Source organism: Saccopteryx bilineata, chromosome 7 (genome assembly GCF_036850765.1).
Source record: "Saccopteryx bilineata isolate mSacBil1 chromosome 7, mSacBil1_pri_phased_curated, whole genome shotgun sequence".
NCBI lineage: Eukaryota > Metazoa > Chordata > Mammalia > Chiroptera > Emballonuridae > Saccopteryx > Saccopteryx bilineata.
The window spans coordinates 1,145,219-1,164,813 of NC_089496.1; the positions used below are offsets into that span (position 1 = coordinate 1,145,219).

The 19,595-nt window shown below is 38.5% G+C and overlaps 1 protein-coding gene across 5 annotated transcripts in view; it reads left to right on the forward strand.

Annotated features, from left to right (window-relative positions):
• Positions 1-19,595, forward strand: part of ELAPOR2 (endosome-lysosome associated apoptosis and autophagy regulator family member 2) — a 302,492-nt gene that overhangs the window by 206,914 nt on the left and 75,983 nt on the right. For all 5 annotated transcript variants that reach the window (XR_010726689.1, XM_066240442.1, XM_066240439.1 and 2 more), the window contains one exon: positions 18,101-18,281. Coding sequence is in view for 4 of the 5 variants with exons in the window: in XM_066240442.1 (XP_066096539.1) it covers positions 18,101-18,281 (181 nt within the window). In the remaining variant the exon portion in view is untranslated. The remainder of the gene's footprint in view (positions 1-18,100; positions 18,282-19,595) is intronic.

A 19,595-nucleotide genomic window follows, 5' to 3' on the forward strand; every position in this document is an offset into this window, starting at 1 on the left:
GAGATTTAATATACAAATGAATTTTGTTTTTGCTATAATAAAAATATTCAGAAGTCATATTTTTATTATGTCCATGTGTAGTGTGACAAAATCTAGTTGACCTGTGCTGAAAGGAAGTAAGGACGTATATCAAATATAGAATGCATGGAATATGTACACATACACATACATGTGCCCATGCATGCACATGCAGACATGTTGTGTACACATTCATACAAATTATGCTTTTCTGTTGATTTGGGTGAACTCTGTGCATGTGCATAGAACAAAGAACATAGAACAACATAGAACAAAGCAATGGACTAGCACTTTATTAACTCAGTGATTTAAGACTTATTGCAGGATAAATGTTTCCAGCTTCAGTAGTAAACAAAAGTTATGGGAACTTAATAACAAATATAATGAAAAGTGTAGATTAGACATGTGAATTTGAATATTTTCTGTTTTTGTCAATTCTGACATTTTCATTTGTTCTGGTTTCACTTTCTTGAAAAATATTTTTTCCTAGTTTAAATACCCTGGTGATGTGCTGGTGGTTTAGTGAGATTTCCTAGGTTCTTCAATGAATGTGTTTTGGCTCTTTTTGTCCTGTCATACTTTCTTTGATCTTATTTTCCTCTTACTTAGAGAGGATTATCAAAGGAGGCGCCTATTATATATCCAAAGATATACAGACTTTGAATATTATAATTTATATGACACAAATGTTACAAGTTTCTGTGTCATTTGTTTTGAAGTTTAGTTACTTGATTGCTTCTTGCTTTATAGGGGATGTTTTTCAGGAAAATTTTTATTGCTAACTGTAATTGTTCTAATCTTGATTAAGAGACTACCATTAGTATCATGAGAAATGTGGAATGTCCACTCATTTATTCATTCATTCATTCATTCAGTGATTTTACTGAGCACTGGTTATATACAAAAAAGCTGGGTGTCTGAGGGCAGTGCTTAAGACAGGCAGAGGAAGAACATAAATTTCTGCACAGATTCTAGAGCAGTGCTTGTCCAGCTTTAGTGTGCATCAGACTCACCTCAAGGTTTCTGTCCCAAATTTTCTGTTTCAGTAGATTTGGGGCTGGATCTGAGAATTTACATTTCTAAGAGGTTCCAAGTAATTCTGATTCTACATGTCCAGGAGCTCAGCAATTTGAGAACTACTGATCTAGACTTTATAGGAAAAGATAGTTAATTAAAGAACTTATTATTTCCCATTGTGATTAGTGCTGTAACAGAGCAATCTGAGTTTTATGGGGACCTGACCTAGTCTTGGGAGGCTTTAGAGCTGTGTTAAGACCTAGGCAAGCCTGTGGGGAGAGCACTGCCAGGAGGGGCAGGGGATGCTGGTGAGTCGGAGGAACTGCAGGGATATGGGGAACACTGGAATGTGGGGCTGTGGGTAGGAAGTTGCATTAGATGCAACTAATGACATAGGCTAGTGCTAGAATTGGCATGGTTTTATAGTAATGAAACCATGCTTTGTTTCCAAAGAATTGTTTGGAGTCCACTTTTTACATGCATTGAGGTACAGCTATATAGCTGTGTATAAGCACATGCATGGATTCAGTGCTCGAGATTTGAGCTAGAAAGAATGTTGACCAGTTATAATGGGCAAGTATTCATCAAGAGAAGGCATCTTTAGGGTGACATCAGAGAAATGGTGCCATGAGGAGCTCTCCCGATACCGCTCCCCAAAATTTCAACAAGTTCTACAACCAGTGACAGAAAAATCTATCTTTGGTGCATCTGGAAGTTCCACACACTGAACACGAAGGTATGATCGAGCAAAAATTGACTGAATATATAATCAACCTTGTAGGAAATAAGACGGAGAACAGAACACTCCGCCTTCCTCACTAACCTGAGCAAGAGCTGCTTTCAGAACTTGGAAGGTCTTGGAAGGTCAGACCTTGACAAGGTCTCTTTCAGAACTTGGAACTGAGAGAGAGTGGGGGCTGGGAGTGCAGAGGGACCGGGCTGGGTCAGAGACATCCTCCAAGCTGAGGAAAGAGTGTGCCCATGGCAACTCAGGCCACGTGAGTTAACGCCCGCGCTGGACCCCGGCAAAGGTGGGCAAGTGGTGGCTGCCAATATCCCTGATATACTGGTCGGCGAGCATGGATAGTGTGTGAGAGGTTCCTCCTAGCACCCTGGGAGTGGGCGCCCGTGTTTCCGGACAGAGGCCTCTGTATGGGCTGCGACCAGAATCTCAGTGTAATCCCTGCTCCTGAAACAGCACTGGGGGAGTGTGTGAAAGCAAACTTCCCTATGCCTCACCCAGCCACTCAGGCTAACATCCCCGGGAAGAAAAAATACAAAAACGCTAGGGGGAGGGGTACGCAGGCAGCTTGCAGACTGTCTCTGGAGCAGATTTGCGGATTAAATTGCTGAAATTAGCTTACTCCACAGTCTGCTCACCTCCAAACTGATTTACGCATCTCTAATTGACAAGGTCTCTTTCAGATCAGCGTTGTAAGACAAGAGATATGATTTTTTTAGTGCCTCTTGCTATGCATGTAGGGGCAGGGGCAAATTCCTGTCAGCCAATACAGAGTGAAAAACACATTCTTATGGAAGAAACCTTAGAGAACACTGCAGAAGTTAAACAGGATAGGCTGTAGGCTTTTTAACAAGGAAGAAGCCTGCAGGAAACAATCCCATGGAACGCTAAGGCAAATGTAACTAGATATACCTGGGGAACTGAATAGAAGTCAGCATGCTCCCCTACCTGATTAAGCTGGTGGCTCTGATTGGCAGAGCTTTTATACTCAGGGCTATGCATTAAAAAAAGGGACTTTGCAGCTTTTAAGGCCTCCTGTTCTGCAGGCAGTGACTAGGGCATCTTCCTGCCAGCCAAAACAGGTTACAAAGTGCAAAAAAGCCTGGGGAGAGTGGTCCCACAGAGTGCTGAGGCATACTGGACATGCCTGGAGGTTCATAGAAAGGCACCTTGAGAGCAATTGGCTCCCAGCCCTGCCTGATTACGCTGGTGGCTCTGACTGACAGAGCCTTACCCAGAGCCCTGTGCTGAGTGGGGATAGAGTGGGGATTTGCCAGCTCTTTGAGCCTCTTACTCTCCAGGCAGGGGCAGCAGCAACCTCATAGCTGGGTCATCAGGCTGCTAATTCAGGAAGGAGAGACTAGGAGAGAGGTTCCGGGAAAATGGACTGGCCCATTGTTGGAGCCTGCAAATGCTAACAAGCCCCAACTACCAACGAGACTGAGGCCTAGTATATGACATCACCGTAGAGACACATCAACTGCAAATCTCTACCTAAGTGTGACACAGGGGCAGAGCCTGGGATATAGACCTACCAACCAGGAAGAGGAAGAGGAAAGAAAAGGATGAAGAGAACCTCTCAAAATCAAGAAAAATCCACAGACTTCATAACTTTTTCCACTTTTTTTTGTTTCTTTCATCTTCTTTATTATTTTTTTTCTTCCACCTTGGTCCTTTTATCCTCTGCTCATCTTACTCTTTTCTCTTCATCTTGAACTACATTGCCCATAAGTGTTACATTTCCCATTTTTTTCTTTTCCTCTTCCTTTTCTCTATGAAGGTTACACTCCAAAATGCTTAACTCTATCTTTTTTTTGTTATTGTTTTTTCTTCTTTCTTCTTTTCTTTTTTCTCCCTCTCTCTTAGTTTCTTCTTTTCTCCTTTACTTTTCCTCTCATTCGATCCTCACTCAAGAACAAATTTATTTATTTGGGACTTAAATTTTTTCTTTGTGGCATTTTGGGTGCTTTTTACTTCGCTTTTTTTTTTTTTAACAGAGATAGAGTCAGAGAGAGGGATAGACAGGGACAGACAGACAGGAACAGAGAGAGATGAGAAGCATCAATCATTAGTTTTTTGTTGCGACACTTTAGTTGTTCATTAATTGCTTTCTCACATGTGCCTTGACAGCAGGCCTTCAGCACACCAAGTAACCCCCTGCTTGAGTCAGCAACCTTGGGTCCAAGCTGGTGAGCTTTTCTCAAACCAGATGAGACTGCGCTCAAGCTGGAGACCTCGATGTCTTGAACCTGGGTCCTCAGCATCCCAGTCCAATGCTCTATTCACTGTGCCACCGCCTGGTCCGGCTTACTTTGCTTTTTAACTCATTAGCATTCCCCTCAACCCCGGCTCTCCATTCTATCTAGCTTTTGTTCCACTTAATACAATAGTATTTTTCTTTCTTTTTCCTGTTTTCCTCTTATTCCTTTCATTATATCTCTCAGTTGACCATCATTTACAAGCTAATTATTTTATTCTTGATCCAAATTTTTTCCTTTTTTGCATTTTATGGGTCCCTAACTCCTCTTTTGCCCCTTTATCACTTCTAACCAACTCAGGCCATTTGTTATAGGTAGTTTTTGTTCCATTTAGCACAATATAATTCACAGTTTTTCATGGTATTTTCTCAAGAAGGAAGGGAAAAAAGGAAAAAAAAGAAATAATAAATATTTTTTTACTTTTTGTTTTTTTTGTTTTATTGGTTTTTTAAACTTTTTATACTTTATTAATTATTATTAGTGTTATTAATGAAACCGCCCTCACATTCCATTAAGGAAAAGGAAATTGAATATTGTGGATACAAAAGACAGAGATGTAGCATAGATAGATGAGAAAATATCTATGGAGAAAAAATTTAATATAGGAAACCTTGGAGTTAAATGACAGAGAATTTAAAAAAGAAATCCTAAAAATACTAAGATATACAAGAAAACACAGAAAGGCAATTTAGGGAGATCAAAAAACAACTCAATGAATACAAAGAATATATTACCAAGGAAATTGAAACTATAAAAATAAATCAAACAGAAATGAAAAACTCAATTCATGAACTGAAAAATGAGGTAACAAGCTTAGCTAATAGAACAGGCCAGATAGAAGAGAGGATTAGTGACATAGAAGACAAGCAACTTGAGGCACAACAGAGAGAAGAAGAGAAAGACTCAAAAATTTAAAAAAATGAGAAAGCCCTACTGGAATTGTCTGACTCCATCAAAAAGACTAACATAAGAATAATAGGTATATCAAAAGGAGGAGAGAAAGAAAATGGAATGGACAACATATTCAAACAAATAATAGATGAGACCTTTCCAAGCCTGTGGAAAGAACTAAAGCCTCAAATTCAATAAACAAACAGAACACTGAGTTATCTTAACCCCAACAAACCTACTCCAAGGCACATCATAATGAAATTGGCACAAACCAACAACAACAAAAAATTCTCAAGCCAGCCAGGGAAAAGAAGACTACAACATATAAAAGAAGGCCTATTAGATTATCTTCAGATTTCTCAGCAGAAACTCTATAAGCTCGAAGAGAGTGGATGCCAATATTTAAAGTTCTGAAAGAGAGGAACTTCCAGCCAAGAATACTCTACCCATCAAAGCTATCCTTCAAATATGAAGGAGAAATAAAAACATTCATAGATACAGAAAAGATGAGGGAATTTATCATCAGAAAATCCCCACTTCAGGAAATACAAAAGGGCGTTTCCAACCAGATACAAAGAACAAAAACACAAAACGAAACCACAAGTAAAAGCTCCAAGAAGAACACAATAAAACCAAATTTAAACTGTGACAACAAAAACAATAAAAGGGGAGAGGACAGAGATTAACAGTAGCAAAGGACGATGAAGTGCAGAAGCACTCATGAGATAGTGTACTACAATGAACATGGTAGGTACCCTTTTCATTACTTAATGGTACCCACCATTGAAAAAACCACCACAGAAGCACATGACTTAAAAAAGGTAGTAACAGAAGAAAAAAGTATGGATTACAACCAAACAGAAACAATAATAGAAAAATAAAAGAGAAGAATCAAACAAGATACAAAACTAACGGAAAGAAATATATAAAATGGCAATAGGGAACCTGCAAGTGTCAATAATTACACTAAATATAAATGGATTAAACTCACCAATAAAAAGACACAGAGTAGCAGAATAGATTAAAAAAGAAAATCCAACGTATGCTGCCTTCAAGAAACACATCTAGCCTGACCAGGCGATGGCGCAGTGGATAGAGCATTGGACTGGGATGCGGAGGACCCAAGTTCGAGACCCCGAGGTCGCCAGCTGGAGTGCAGGCTCATCTGGTTTGAGCAAAGCTCACCAGCTTGAACCCAAGGTCACTGGCTCAAGCAAGGGGTTACTCGGTCTGCTGAAGGCCCACGGTCAAGGCACATATGAGAAAGCAATCAATGAACAACTAAGGTGTCGCAATGAAAAACTAATGATTGATGCTTTTCATCTCTCTTTGTTCCTGTTTGTCTATCCCTCTCTCTGACTCTCTCTGTCTCTGTAAAAAAACCCCAAAAAACAAAAAAAAACAAACAAAAAAAACCGAAACACATCTAAGCAACAAAGATAGAAACAAATTCAAAGTGAAAGGCTGGAAAACAATACTCCAAGCAAATAACATCCAAAAAAAGCAGGTGTAGCAATACTCATATCTAACAATGTTGACTACAAGACAACAAAAGTAATTAGAGACAAAAATGGTCATTTCATAATGATTAAGGGGACACTGAATCAAGAAGACATAACACTTCTTAATATATATGCACCAAACCAAGGAGCACCAACATATATAAGACAGCTACTTTCTGACTAAACACAAATCTGACAAAAATACAATCATACTTGGAGACCTCACTCTGTCACTGACTGCTTTAGATTGTTCATCCAAATAGAAAATCAATAAAGAAATATTGGCCCTAAACAAAATACTAGAGCAATTGGATATGATAGACATTTATAGGACATTTCATCTCAAAGTGACAGAGTACATATTTTTCTCTTGTGTACATGAAACATTCTCAAGAATTGATCATATGTTGGGCTACAAAAATAACATCAGCAAATTCAGAAAAATTGAAATTGTATTAAGCATATTTTCTGATCATAAAGCCTTGAAACTAGAATTCAACTGCAAAAGGAGGTAAAAAAATAATGCACAAAAATGTAGAAACTAAACAACATACTTTTAAAAAATGAGTGGGTCAAAGAAGAAATAAGCACAGAGATCAAAAGATATATACAGACAAATGAAAATGACAATACGACATCAGAATCTATGGGATGCAGCAAAAGCAGTAATAAGAGGAAAGTTCATATCACTTCAGGGCTATATGAACAAACAAGAGAGAGCCCAAGTAAACCTCTTAACTTCACACCTTAAGGAACTAGAAAAAGAAGAGCAAAGACAACCCAAAACCAGCTGAAGAAAGGAAATAATAAAAATCAGAGCAGAAATAAATGAAATAAAGAACAGAAAAACTATTGAAAAAATTAATAAAACAAAGAGGTGGTTCTTTGAAAAAAATGACAAACTCTTAGCAAGACTCACCAAAGAAAAAAGAGAAAGGACTCATGTAAACAAAATTCAAAAGGAAAGAGGAGAAATCACCACAGATATCAAAGATATACAAAGAATTATTGTAGAATACTATGAAAAACTACCACAAATTCAACAATCTAGAAGAAATGGATAAATTTCTAGTACAATACAATTTTCCTAGACTGAGTCATGAAGAAGTAGAAAGCCTAAACAGACCAATAAGCAGGGAGGAAATAGAAAAAATATAAAAACCTCCCAAAAAATAAAAGGCCAGGCCCAGACAGCTATACTAGTAAATTTTATCAGACACTCAAAGATTTGGTTCCTATTCTATTCAAAGTCTTCCAAAAAATTGAAGAAGCAATACTTCCAAACACATTTTATGAGGCCAACATAACCATCATACTGAAACCTGGCAAGGACAGCACAAAAAAAGAAAACTACAGACCTATATGTCTAATGAATACAGATGCTAATATACTAAACAAAATACTAGCAAATCAAATGCAACAATATATTAAAAAAATAATACATCATGATCAAGTGAGATTCATCCCAGAATCTCAAGGATGGTTCAACATACATAAAACGGTTAATGTAATACACCATATCAGCAAAACAAAAACAAAAAACCATATGATCCTATCAATAGATGAAGAAAAGGCATTTCATAAAATACAACACAATTTTATGTTTAAAACACTCAACAAAATGGGTATTACTAGGAAAATATCTCAACATGATAAAGGCCATTTATGATAAACCATCAGCTAACATCATATTAAAAGGCGTAAAACTGAGGACTTTCCCCCTTAAATCAGAAACAAGACAGGGTTTTCCATTCTCTCCAATCTTATTTAATGTGGTACTAGAAGTTCTAGCCTGAGTAATCAGACAACATAAAGAAATAAAAGGAATCCATATCAGAAAAGAAGAAGTAAAGGTATCACTTTTTGTAGATGATATGATCCTATACTTCAAAACTCCCAAAGACTCCACAAAAAGATTACTAGAAACAATAAACCAATACAGTAAGGTCACAGGTGACAAAATTAATATACAAAAGTCCATAGCCATTCTATATGCCAACAACAAAACATTAGAAAACAAACTAAAAAAAAAATAATCCCCTTCACAGTTGCAACAAAACTAGGAATACACATAACAAAGAATGTAAAGGAGCTATATAATGAAAACTACAAAGCATTATTACAGGAAATTGAAAAAAGATACAATGAAATGGAAAAATATTTTATGTTTTTGGAAAGGAAGAATAAATATAATCAAAATGACCATATTCCCCAAAACAATATACAAATTTAATGCAATTCCATCAAAATTCCAATGACATTTTTTAAAGAAATGGAACAATAAATCATCAGATTTATATGGAACTGTAAAAAACTTTGAATAGCCAAAAGCAGTCCTAAGGAAAAAGGACAAAGTTGGGGGCATTACAATACCTGACTTCAAATTATATTATAGAGCCACGACAATCAAAACAGCATGGTATTGGCAGAAGACATTCAGACCAATGGAACAGAATAGAAAGTCCAGAAATAAAACCCAAAATATATGGTCAAATAATTTTCGATAAAGGGGCCAACAACACACAATGGAGAAAAGAAAGCCTCTTCAACAAATGTTGCTGGGAAAACTGGAAAACCACATGCAATAGAATGAAACTCGACTACAGTTTATCCCCTTGTACTAAAATTAATTCAAAATGAATCAAAGACCTAAATATTAAGACCTGAAACTATAAAGTACATAGAAGAAAATGTAGGTACTAAACTCATGGACCTTGGTTTTAAAGAGCATTTTATGAATTTGACTTCAAAGGCAAGAGAAGTGAAGGCAAAGATAAATTAATGGGACCACATCAGACTAAGAAGTTTTTGCAGAGCAAGAGACACTGAGAACAAAATACACAGACAGCCAACTATGTGGGAGATGATATTTTCAAACAACAGCTCAGATAGGGCCTAATATCCAAAATATACAAAGTACTCATAAAACTCAACAACAGACAAACAAATGATCCAATAAAAAAATGGGAAGAGGACATGAACAGACACTTCTCCCAGGAAGAAATACAAATGGCCAACAGATATATGAAAAGATGTTCATCTTCTTTAGTTATTAGAGAAATGCAAATCAAACCTACAATGAGATACCACCTCACACCTGTTAGATTAGCTATCATCAACAAGACAGGTAATAGCAAGTGTTGGAAAGGCTGCGGAGAAAAAGGAACCCTCATCCACTGTTAGTGGGAATGTAAAGTAATACAACCATTATGGATGAAAGTATGGTTGTTCTTCAAAAAACTGAAAATGGAACTGCCATATGACCCAGCAATCGCTCTACTGAGTATATATCCCCAAAACTCAGAGACATTGATATGTAAAGATACATGTAGCCCCATGTTCTTTGCAGCATTGTTCACAGTGGCCAAGACATGGAAACAACCAAAAAGCCCTTCAAAAGATGACTGGATAAAGAAGATGTGGCACATATACACTATGGAATACTACTCAGCCATAAGAAATGACATTGGATCATTTACAACAAAATGGATGCATCTTGATAATATTATACAAAGTGAAATAAGTAAATCAGAAAAAACTAAGAACTGAATGATTCCATAAATAGGTGGGACATGAAAACGAGACTAGGAGACATGGACAAAAGTGTGATGGTTATGGGGGGAGAGGGGAAGGGGAAGGGAGAGGGGTACAAAGAAAAGCAGATAGAAGGTCTTGGAGGATATTCTGGCTTTGGGTGATGAGTATACAACATAATTGAATGACAAGTTAACCTGGAGATGTTTTCTTTGAACATATGTACCCTGATTTATTGATGTCACCCTATTAAAATTAATAAAAATTTATTAAAAAAAAGAGAAGGGGCCCTGGCCAGTTGGCTCAGTGGTAGACCGTCGGCCTGGCGTGCAGGGGTCCCGGGTTCAATTCCTGGCCAGGGCACACAGGAGAAGCGCCCATCTGCTTCTCCACCCCTCTCCCTCTCCTTCCTCTCTGTCTCTCTCTTCTCCTCCTGCAGCCGAGGCTTCATTGGAGCAAAATGGCCCGGGCGCTGGGGATGGCTCCTTGGCCTCTGCCCCAGGCAATAGAGTGGCTCTGGTCGTGACAGAGCGACGCCTGGAGGGGCAGAGCATCGCCTCCTGGTGGGCGTGTTGGGTGGATCCCGGTCGGGCGCATGCGGGAGTCTGTCTGACTGTCTCTCCCCGTTTCCAGCTTCAGAAAAATCCAAAAAAATAAAAAAATAAAAATAAAAGAGAGAAGGCATCTTTTAATGTGAGCAAGATATTTGATAGTGCTTCTTAGAACCTTCCCATGGTCAGCATAGAGTATTGTGGATTAAAGGAGTATATGCAAAATGTTTGATTTAACAAATGGATATAAACTAAGGATTTAGTTGATATTAACTAGGAGTACAGTTGGTATTATATATTTGCCATAGGAATATAAATTTTAAAAAGGATTTATATGTGTCCTAACTCATACCAAGAAGAATATGAGTTCAGATGACTTACTTTCAACATTTCATTTAAAAACTCTTAGTTCACATGAAGGCATTAGGAATAAGAAAGTATATGAAATTGTAAATTAACAGAGCTGGGAAAAATGACAGAATTAAGATTGTGAAAGATAAGGCAGGTACCATGCTGGTGCACTTATCAATGAGATCAAATCAGTAAAAGCAGAAAAGACTCTGGCCCTGCTTGAATCACAAGCCCATCTCAGCTCAAGCACTCTGTCCAGGAGCATGGTCTACTCTTGTTGGACAGCTTAGGTCACCTGCTAAGCCTGTGGCTGGGGAGGCCAGAGCATTGAACTCCCCAGTTTCTTTTATCATCACACATGTCAGTTCCTTAAGAGAAATAGATGGTGGTGTCTTTTTTTTTTTTTTTTTTTTTTTCTTAGAGCTCAAGGAGCTCTTTTTTTTTTTTTTTTCTTTCTGAAGCTGGAAACAGGGAGAGACAGTCAGACAGACTCCCGCATGCGCCCGACCGGGATCCACCCGGCACGCCCACCAGGGGCGATGCTCTGCCCACCAGGGGGCGGTGCTCTGCCCATCCTGGGCGTCGCCATGTTGCGACCAGAGCCACTCTAGCGCCTGGGGCAGAGGCCACAGAGCCATCCCCCAGCGCCTGGGCCATCTTTGCTCCAATGGAGCCTTGGCTGCGGGAGGGGAAGAGAGAGACAGAGAGGAAGGCGCGGCGGAGGGGTGGAGAAGCAAATGGGCGCTTCTCCTGTGTGCCCTGGCCGGGAATCGAACCCGGGTCCTCCGCACGCTAGGCCGACGTTCTACCACTGAGCCAACCGGCCAGGGCGATGGTGGTGTCTTTTACCACAACAAAAAGAGAAGGTTTCTGTGCGATGCTCTGCCCATCTGGGGCATCACTGTGCAGTGGCCAGGGCCATTCTAGCACCTGAGGTGGAGACCATGGAGCCATCCTCAGCGCCCCGGCCAACTTTGCTCCAATGGAGCCTTGGCTGCGGGAGGGGAAGAGAGAGAGAGAGAGAAAGAAGAGGGAGAAGGGTGGAGAAGTAGATGGGCGCTTCTCCTATGTTCCTTGGCTGGGAATCGAACCTGGGACTTTCACACACGGGGCTGATACTCTACCACTGAGCCAACCAGTCAGGGCATATGTACTCTTTTTAAAAAATTAATTTAAAATTTTATTTTTCAATGACAGTTGATAGTATTATTTTATATTAGTTTCAGCAATACAGCATGGTGGTTAGACAGTTATGTAATTATGATGTGACTCTTCCTGTTACTTCAAATACCTACCTGGCACCATCCATAGTCATTACAATATTAATGACTATATTCCCTATGCTGTACCTTACATCCCTGTGATTATTCCATAATTACCAATTTGTACTTCTTAATTACTTCACTTTATTCACCCAGCCCTCCTCCTCTCCCATCCAGCAACTATCAGTTTTTCGCATCTATGCGTCTCTTCCCATTTTGTTTGCTCATTTATCTTGTTCTTTAGATTCCACATATAAGTGAAATCACATGGTACCTGCCTTTCCCTGTCCACCTCACCCCATCCAGCAGCATATCCTCCAGTTACATTCATGTTGTTGCAAATGGTAAGATTTCATCCTTTTTTATGGTCAAATAATATTCCATTGTATATATGTACCACAACCTCTACATCCACTTGTCTTTGTGTGTGTGTGTGTGTGAGAGAGAGAGAGATAGAGAGAGAGAGAGAGAGAAAAGGGGGTGGAGAGATATGAGAAGCATCAGTTTGTAGTTGCATCACTTTAGTTGTTCATTGATTGTTTCTTATAAATGTATTTACCAGGGAGTTCAAGCTGAGGCAGTGATCCCTTGCTCAAGTCAGTGACCTTGGGCTCAAGCCAGTGACCTTGGGTTTCAAACCAGCAACCTTTGGGTTCAAGCCAGAGACCATAGAATCATTTTTATGATCCCCTGCATTTGTGCAGGACATTTGAAGGAGGAAATCAGGGACCAATGGACAAATTCAATCTCAAAATTTGTCTAAATTTTAGCCCACCCAGTCTTGAATTTTCTTTCATTATAAGAACCTGCTTCCAATTGATATCTCTGTGTGTATCATGTGTATCAATAAAATGTATTTTATTTGTGCTTAATAGTAGTATACTTGGATATATAGTTCTTCTGTAATCTTAATAGCAATCTGGCAAGTATTGCTCTATTAAAGTTTTGGTTTCATAAAAAATTTCATAATTTTATCTTGACTTGCCAAAGAATGAATTAATTGTTGATTTTTCACCTGCACTGCGAGCCACCTGGTGCTACCTAGCATTAATATTACTCATTAGCTCTCCTCAGTCAGCTATACTTGAAAGCATCTGTCCCCATTAAAAAGAGAGGCACCAAGTCAGTCTGCCATGTGAAGCAGGGCTGTGTAAACAGAACTTTTACTGTGGAGAATTTAAATTTTGACTTCTAAATGTTTGACTGTTTAAAGGTGGTACACATTATCTAATTTTTACACATTTACTGTGCTTGGATTGAAAATCGTGTGGGTAGCTGACCTGTGAAAAATATATTAGCCTATTTTCTTATTTTGACCCTTAATAAACTCATTCTCTTGGACTTGTGTTACTTTACCATTTACTAGGTGTGTATGACTTTGGGGCAAATTGTTTAACAGATCTCATCTGGAGGATCCTCATTTATAAACTTGCAGATGATAATTTCAACCTCCCCAAGTGGTGGGGAAGATTACACAGTGGTCCCCAAGGTCAGTCCTCAGTGCGCAGCCTCACAGCTGCGCCTACTCCCATGTGGGAACCAGCTGTTCCTAGCACTGCAGTAACACAACACAATGCAATGTGAATTAATAGCAGAATAAATCAGCAAATCTGTGAATTGGAGAGGATTGAAAACTTGTATTCTATACTTGTTAAGCCAGAATTAAAAAAATAATGATCCCCCAAATATAACAATTTTTTTTGCTTAGATTCTCTGAATTTTACATTGCTTTCCTCAGGGAAGTTGAGAACCCTTTCTGTATACAGGATCTAATTTATTTTTTCAGCTATTTAGGAAGCTGCAGCAGGAATGGCCATCATTTTACAGATGGTAAGATGGGTGAAATGGCAGGTTAGACTGGTTTGTAATATAGATCATAGGTATTATTTATAATTCTGTTGACACATCTAACTTTTAAATCATATTCTTAAGCATCCTTCAGATAAGATAGTTTACATTTCCATAGGAAAATACTTGAGAATAAAATTAAGGGGCCTAACGGGCTTACTCTATATGATTTTCCACTAAGTGAAATGGCTATAGAAAATGCCTTTAATTTTGGTTCTCTAGCTTCAGCATTAGACTTATTATTGCTGAATTTGTTTTCAAGGATAAAGATACTTTCAGCAGATTATATATCTAGTTAAGAAAGCTATTAATATCTTTTTAAAAACCAAATTTAGTTATGAAGGAATTTATTTATTTTCTCTTTGCATTTAGAATACCTTTTCCCCACTGATAATATTAATTTTGTTTCTGAAATGGCTAACCCATTTAATGTTTTGGTTTCAGAAGAGAATAATTTTATAATTAAAACTTTCTGGGTTTGGCTGAGTCACAGCTATTTTGTTCAAAATATTTTGCTTCATGTGGGGGTGTGTGGGAGTGTGGGAAAGAAGGAAGGGATAAGGTGTAAAAGACTGCCCTCGAGGTTAGAGGCTATCTCTTTTTAAAAATAATATTTTATTTTTCAATTACAGTTTACTTAAAACATTATATATTTTTTTAAAGATTTTATTTATTGATTTTAGAGAGAGAAGAAGAGGGAGAGAGAGGGAGGGAGATCATGGTTGCTTCACTTAAGTTGTTCATTGACTGCTTCTTGCATGTGGCTTGCCTGAGCAAGCCCAGGGTTTCAAACCAACACTTCAGTGTTCCAGGTCAACATTCTTTCCACTGCACTACCACAGGTCAGGCTATATTAGTTTCTGCTGTACAACCCAGTGATTAGACATTTATGTAACTTATGAAGTGATCACCCCAGTAAAAAAGTAACCATCTAACAGCATGCACAGTTATTGCGATATGACTGACTATATTCCCCATGCTGCACTTTACATCCCCATGGCTGTTCTGTGACTAGCAATTTATATTTCTTAATCCCTCCACCTCTTTCACCTGTCCTCTGAATCCCCCTCCCATCTGGCAACTGTCAAAATGTTCTCTGTATCTATGGGTCTGTTTCTTGTCTACTTGTTTGCTTATTCTCCATTTTAGGTTCCATTTATAAGTGAAATCGTAGGGCATTTCTCTTCCTCTGACTTTTTTCACTCAGCACAATGCCCTCTAGGTCCATCCATGTTGCTGCAGATCCTCCTAATGATTCTTCATTTCAGTTATTGTATTCTTCATTTCTGACTAGTAATATCTTTATGGTTTCTATGTCCTTTTTTAATGCTTTTGAAATTCTCACTAAGTTCCTTGAACATTCTTTTAACCAGTGATTTGAAGTCTGTATGTGATAGTTTGCTTGCCTCCATTTTATTTATTTATTTTTCTGGAGAGTTCTGTTCTTTTATTTTGCACGTGTTTCTTTGTCTCCCCATCTGGCCCGCCTGTTTTAGTTTCTACATATTAAGTAAGAATGTTCACCCTTTTTCATTTCATGACACAAACTAATTACTAAAATTGTATGGCATACCAAAAATATACTTTTGCCACTCTGACAAAAAAATAGATATAATTATGATTCATTTATACTGGATGGCTATTTGTTGGTTGTTGTCATTTTTTATTTTGATAATCTAAAGGAAAAAAGATCAGTGCTGCTGACCAAATAATTAGGTATTTCATGTTTTAAAAATTCTTGCATCACACCAGTTGAAAATTGCTTCATTAGTTAGATCTGCTATGTCTTCCAGTCTTGGTAGGGTGGCCTTATGTAGGGCCCAGTGACACATTCTTCCTGGTCACCAAAGCTAGGCACTCCAATTGTGTCTCCTGTGTGGGCTGTGCAAACCCTTCTGTTATAGTGGAGTCTTGACTGCTGTTGGCATGTCAGTGGGGGATTGACCCCCAGCTAGATCAGGACCAGCTTTGACTACAGTAGAGCAGCTGCTGTGCAGGGCCCAAACCCAGATAACAGAACTCACTTCAGCGAAACTCTGATGCCTGCCACATTCATCCCTTGAGTATGTTGCTTGTGGAGGTGGTTGGTTGGTTCCCTGGCATTGTTTGAAGGTGGATACCATGTGTGTGGGCTGTGGGCCTCCTGCTAGGGGCTGCCCTGCATAAATTACAATGTTATCTGCAGATGACTGCTACTTGTTCTTGGTTTAGAGCTAGCTTCCCAGGAAAGGCCAAACTACCAACTGAGACTGGCTGCCACTAATGCAGGGACTGGGGCCACCTAGCAAGAGGTACGGGGCAGGATAAAACCAGATGCCACTCGTTTGAGGTTTGTGAACCTTTTAGAGATTTTAGGAAAGTTCACAGCATAAATCAAGATGGGCTGTTTGTATGAGAAAGTGCTGGGAATGGCTTGGGCATGCCCACAAGTTGGGTGGGGTGGGATCTCAAGGAATTACAAGGGCAGTGTTAACAGTGTTAGGTTGACCGTGACTTACATATACTATCAGCCTGCACCTGTAGGGAGAGGGCTAAGTAAAGGTATAATGACTTCTGCCAGCACCTCTGTTTGGGAGAAAGCTGCCCCTACAGCTTTCATCTCAGAGCCAGACAATTCATTTCCTCCCTGTATATCCCTGGTGCCTTTTCAGATGCTGCCCCAGTGCTGGAGCTCAAAGGGAGCAATTTGAATAAGTTGGTGTATGGGCCCTTTGAGAGGAATACCTGGGACTCCAGCAGCCCTTCATCTCACTCAGCCACAATCTCCACTGGATTTTACAGCCAGAAGTTACAAGCTCTTCTCTTCTAGGCTCTGGAATCCTGGATTGTAGGTCCTGGTGTGAAGCCAAGACAGATTTCTCCTCAGTTAGTAATTCTGCAGCTAAGAATTCCCTCCTGATTTTTAGCAGCTCGTCCTGATTTTTAGCAGCTCGTTCTGTGTCTCTGCTCCTCCTACCAGTGTCAGTGGGGCTTTTTCTGTATATCCTTAGTTATGGGACTTCTATTCAGCTAAATTTCAGGCAGTTCTACATGACAGTTGTTCTGTAGTTTAGTTGTAATTTTGATGTGACCCTGGGAGGATGCCAATACCATCTTTACCTCTGCTGTCATTTTAACCAGAACCTTGAGGCTGTCTTAATTCTGATGGGCCGCAAACATGCAAGAGGGCCCAAAGTCTTCAGAAGAGAATATTTTAGCTGCAGGTCTTAAGAGTTTATATCAGGTTACTGGAAAAGACCTAAAGAGCAACTACCAATATTTATGAATAACAGGATTAAGATGTCAAGCTAGAGATATTGTTCTTTAAAAATAATTGTGGGGTTTTTTTGTTTGTTTGTTTTTTATGATCACTGTGTGATGAACCTGGTGATAAGTACTGTGGTTAAGGGAAAAGAAGAGAGTAGTTCAGGTCTCAAAATGAAAAAGAGAGTCGATGGCCTGACTGGGGCAATGCATAGAGTGTTGACCTGGAAAGCTGAGGTCTCAGGTTTGAAACCCTCAGGTATCTGGCTTAAGTGTAGGCTCTGCAGCTTGAGCACGGGGTCACTAGCTTGAGTGTGGGATTATTGACATGATCCCAAGGTTGCTGGCTTGAACCCAAATGTCACTGGCTTGAGCAAGGGGTTATTGGCTTGGCTTGAGCCCCTTGGTAAAGGCACATGTGAGAAGAAATCAGTGAATAACTAAAGTGATGAAACTATGAGTTTATGCTTCTCTCTCTCTCTCTTCCCTCATCCCTTCTCTCAAAATCAATTAAAAAATGTAAAAGGGAGTCTTTCAATAGAAACTTACATTGGTTAAGGAATAAAGTGAATGAGTGGACATAACAGTAAGGGCTATAATCACGTTATCTATATTATAAAGAGGAATTTCATTATGAGGAACATGCTATGCATGAGATAAAGCCACCATAACTTAGGATAAAAATACTTGGAAATAATGGTCATTTTCTCACTAAAGTTTTTTTTCTTTTTGTCTCATTTTGTTACTAATGTTTTAGATTGTCTCCATTTAGCTCTTCTATCACTATTTGGAATTTTTCTAGGCTATCAGTTTAACATTTGTGTTATTGGAAGTTGAAAGCAAATATAAAGAATGTTATATGACTTACAAACCTTTTTTGTAGACACAGCTAACGTACAAGTGGATAGAACCTAAAATCTGCCGGGAAGATCTCACAGATGCTATTAGGTTGCCCCCTTCTGGAGAAAAAAAGGATTGTCCACCTTGCAACCCTGGATTTTATAATAATGGATCATCTTCTTGCCATCCCTGTCCTCCTGGGACGTTTTCAGATGGAAAAAAGGGTAGGATATCAGTTGGTCCAATAATTGGACCTTTAGCATAATAATCTTATTGGAGTACTGTAACTTTCTTTGTTCTAAATTGTTCTTATGAAATCATTCTATAAATTATGCTTTTCTTAGTGACTGAAGTAGAGTTGAGAAATATGATAATGACATCATAAGACTGATGGCATTTTATGTAAAAGACATTTTGTGTAATACACTGTTAATGGAATGACTCTGCTTTTGGATAGTGTTAAGAAATTCCATCATATTAAGTGATTAAGGCTAAGCACTCTTTTCCAGTGTCGTGTACATACATATTGATGCAAGCATAACATATAACATCTTCTAATTCACCTTTGGAATATTAAATCATACTTTGTGCTACAATAATATCAAAAATTACTCATTTTGACCATATGGCATATTATGGTCCCTAAGTAAATTGTTTCTAGGTGTATAGTTGGGAAAATTTTAGTACTTACCAAAAAGTATAGAAAGTGGTTACAGAATTTGTTTTAATTTTGGCAAAGATTACAGTATATCAAGTAAAGTTTCTTACTTGAATATAGCCGTGCTGGATACTTAATATCCAGAACCTTGAGAGATAGTATAAAAAGGACTTGCTACTCAAATTGATTTGGGTTTGAGTCAACATTCTATAGGCTACCAATAATGTGATTTATCCAAGTTACTTAAGCCTTTTGAACTTCAATCTTCTCATCTATAAAATTGCTGGTAATAATATCTAGCTCATCATCACTGAGCAGGTTATATAACAATGTCTCCTGCAATACTTTGATTCCAGGAAGTGTTTGTTCAGTGAACACTCTCTCTCTCTACCCCTTCTCTTACTGATGTGATGATACAAAATGTCCTGAGTAAATTTATAATGGTTACAAAAGACCCTTCCCTTTCAATAGTGCAGATATTAGTTTAAGTTAGGTTTATTTATAACCTTCACTTTTCCCAAACCACTCAACTCCCAGTATCATTTTTTAACATAACTAATATTTTGAATTTCAAGTAATCAGTCCATAAACAAATAGCATGATAATCTGTTTAGTTTAATAACCAATAGTAAGTTGGAAATATTTTCTAATTCATGAAGTAGAGGATACCAATTCTAAAATCACACATAAGAACTTGTTTCAGAGTTAATCTTCTCCTAGAAGTGTTTGGCAATCTCATTATTCAATAGAGCCAAATATCAACAGTACCACGATTGAAATTTTTTTGAGAGCCAAAATTTTTAAACTTAAACTATATAGGTAGGTACATTCCTTATTGAGGTAGTGCCCACACGTAGTATTTTGTGGAATAGCCACACTC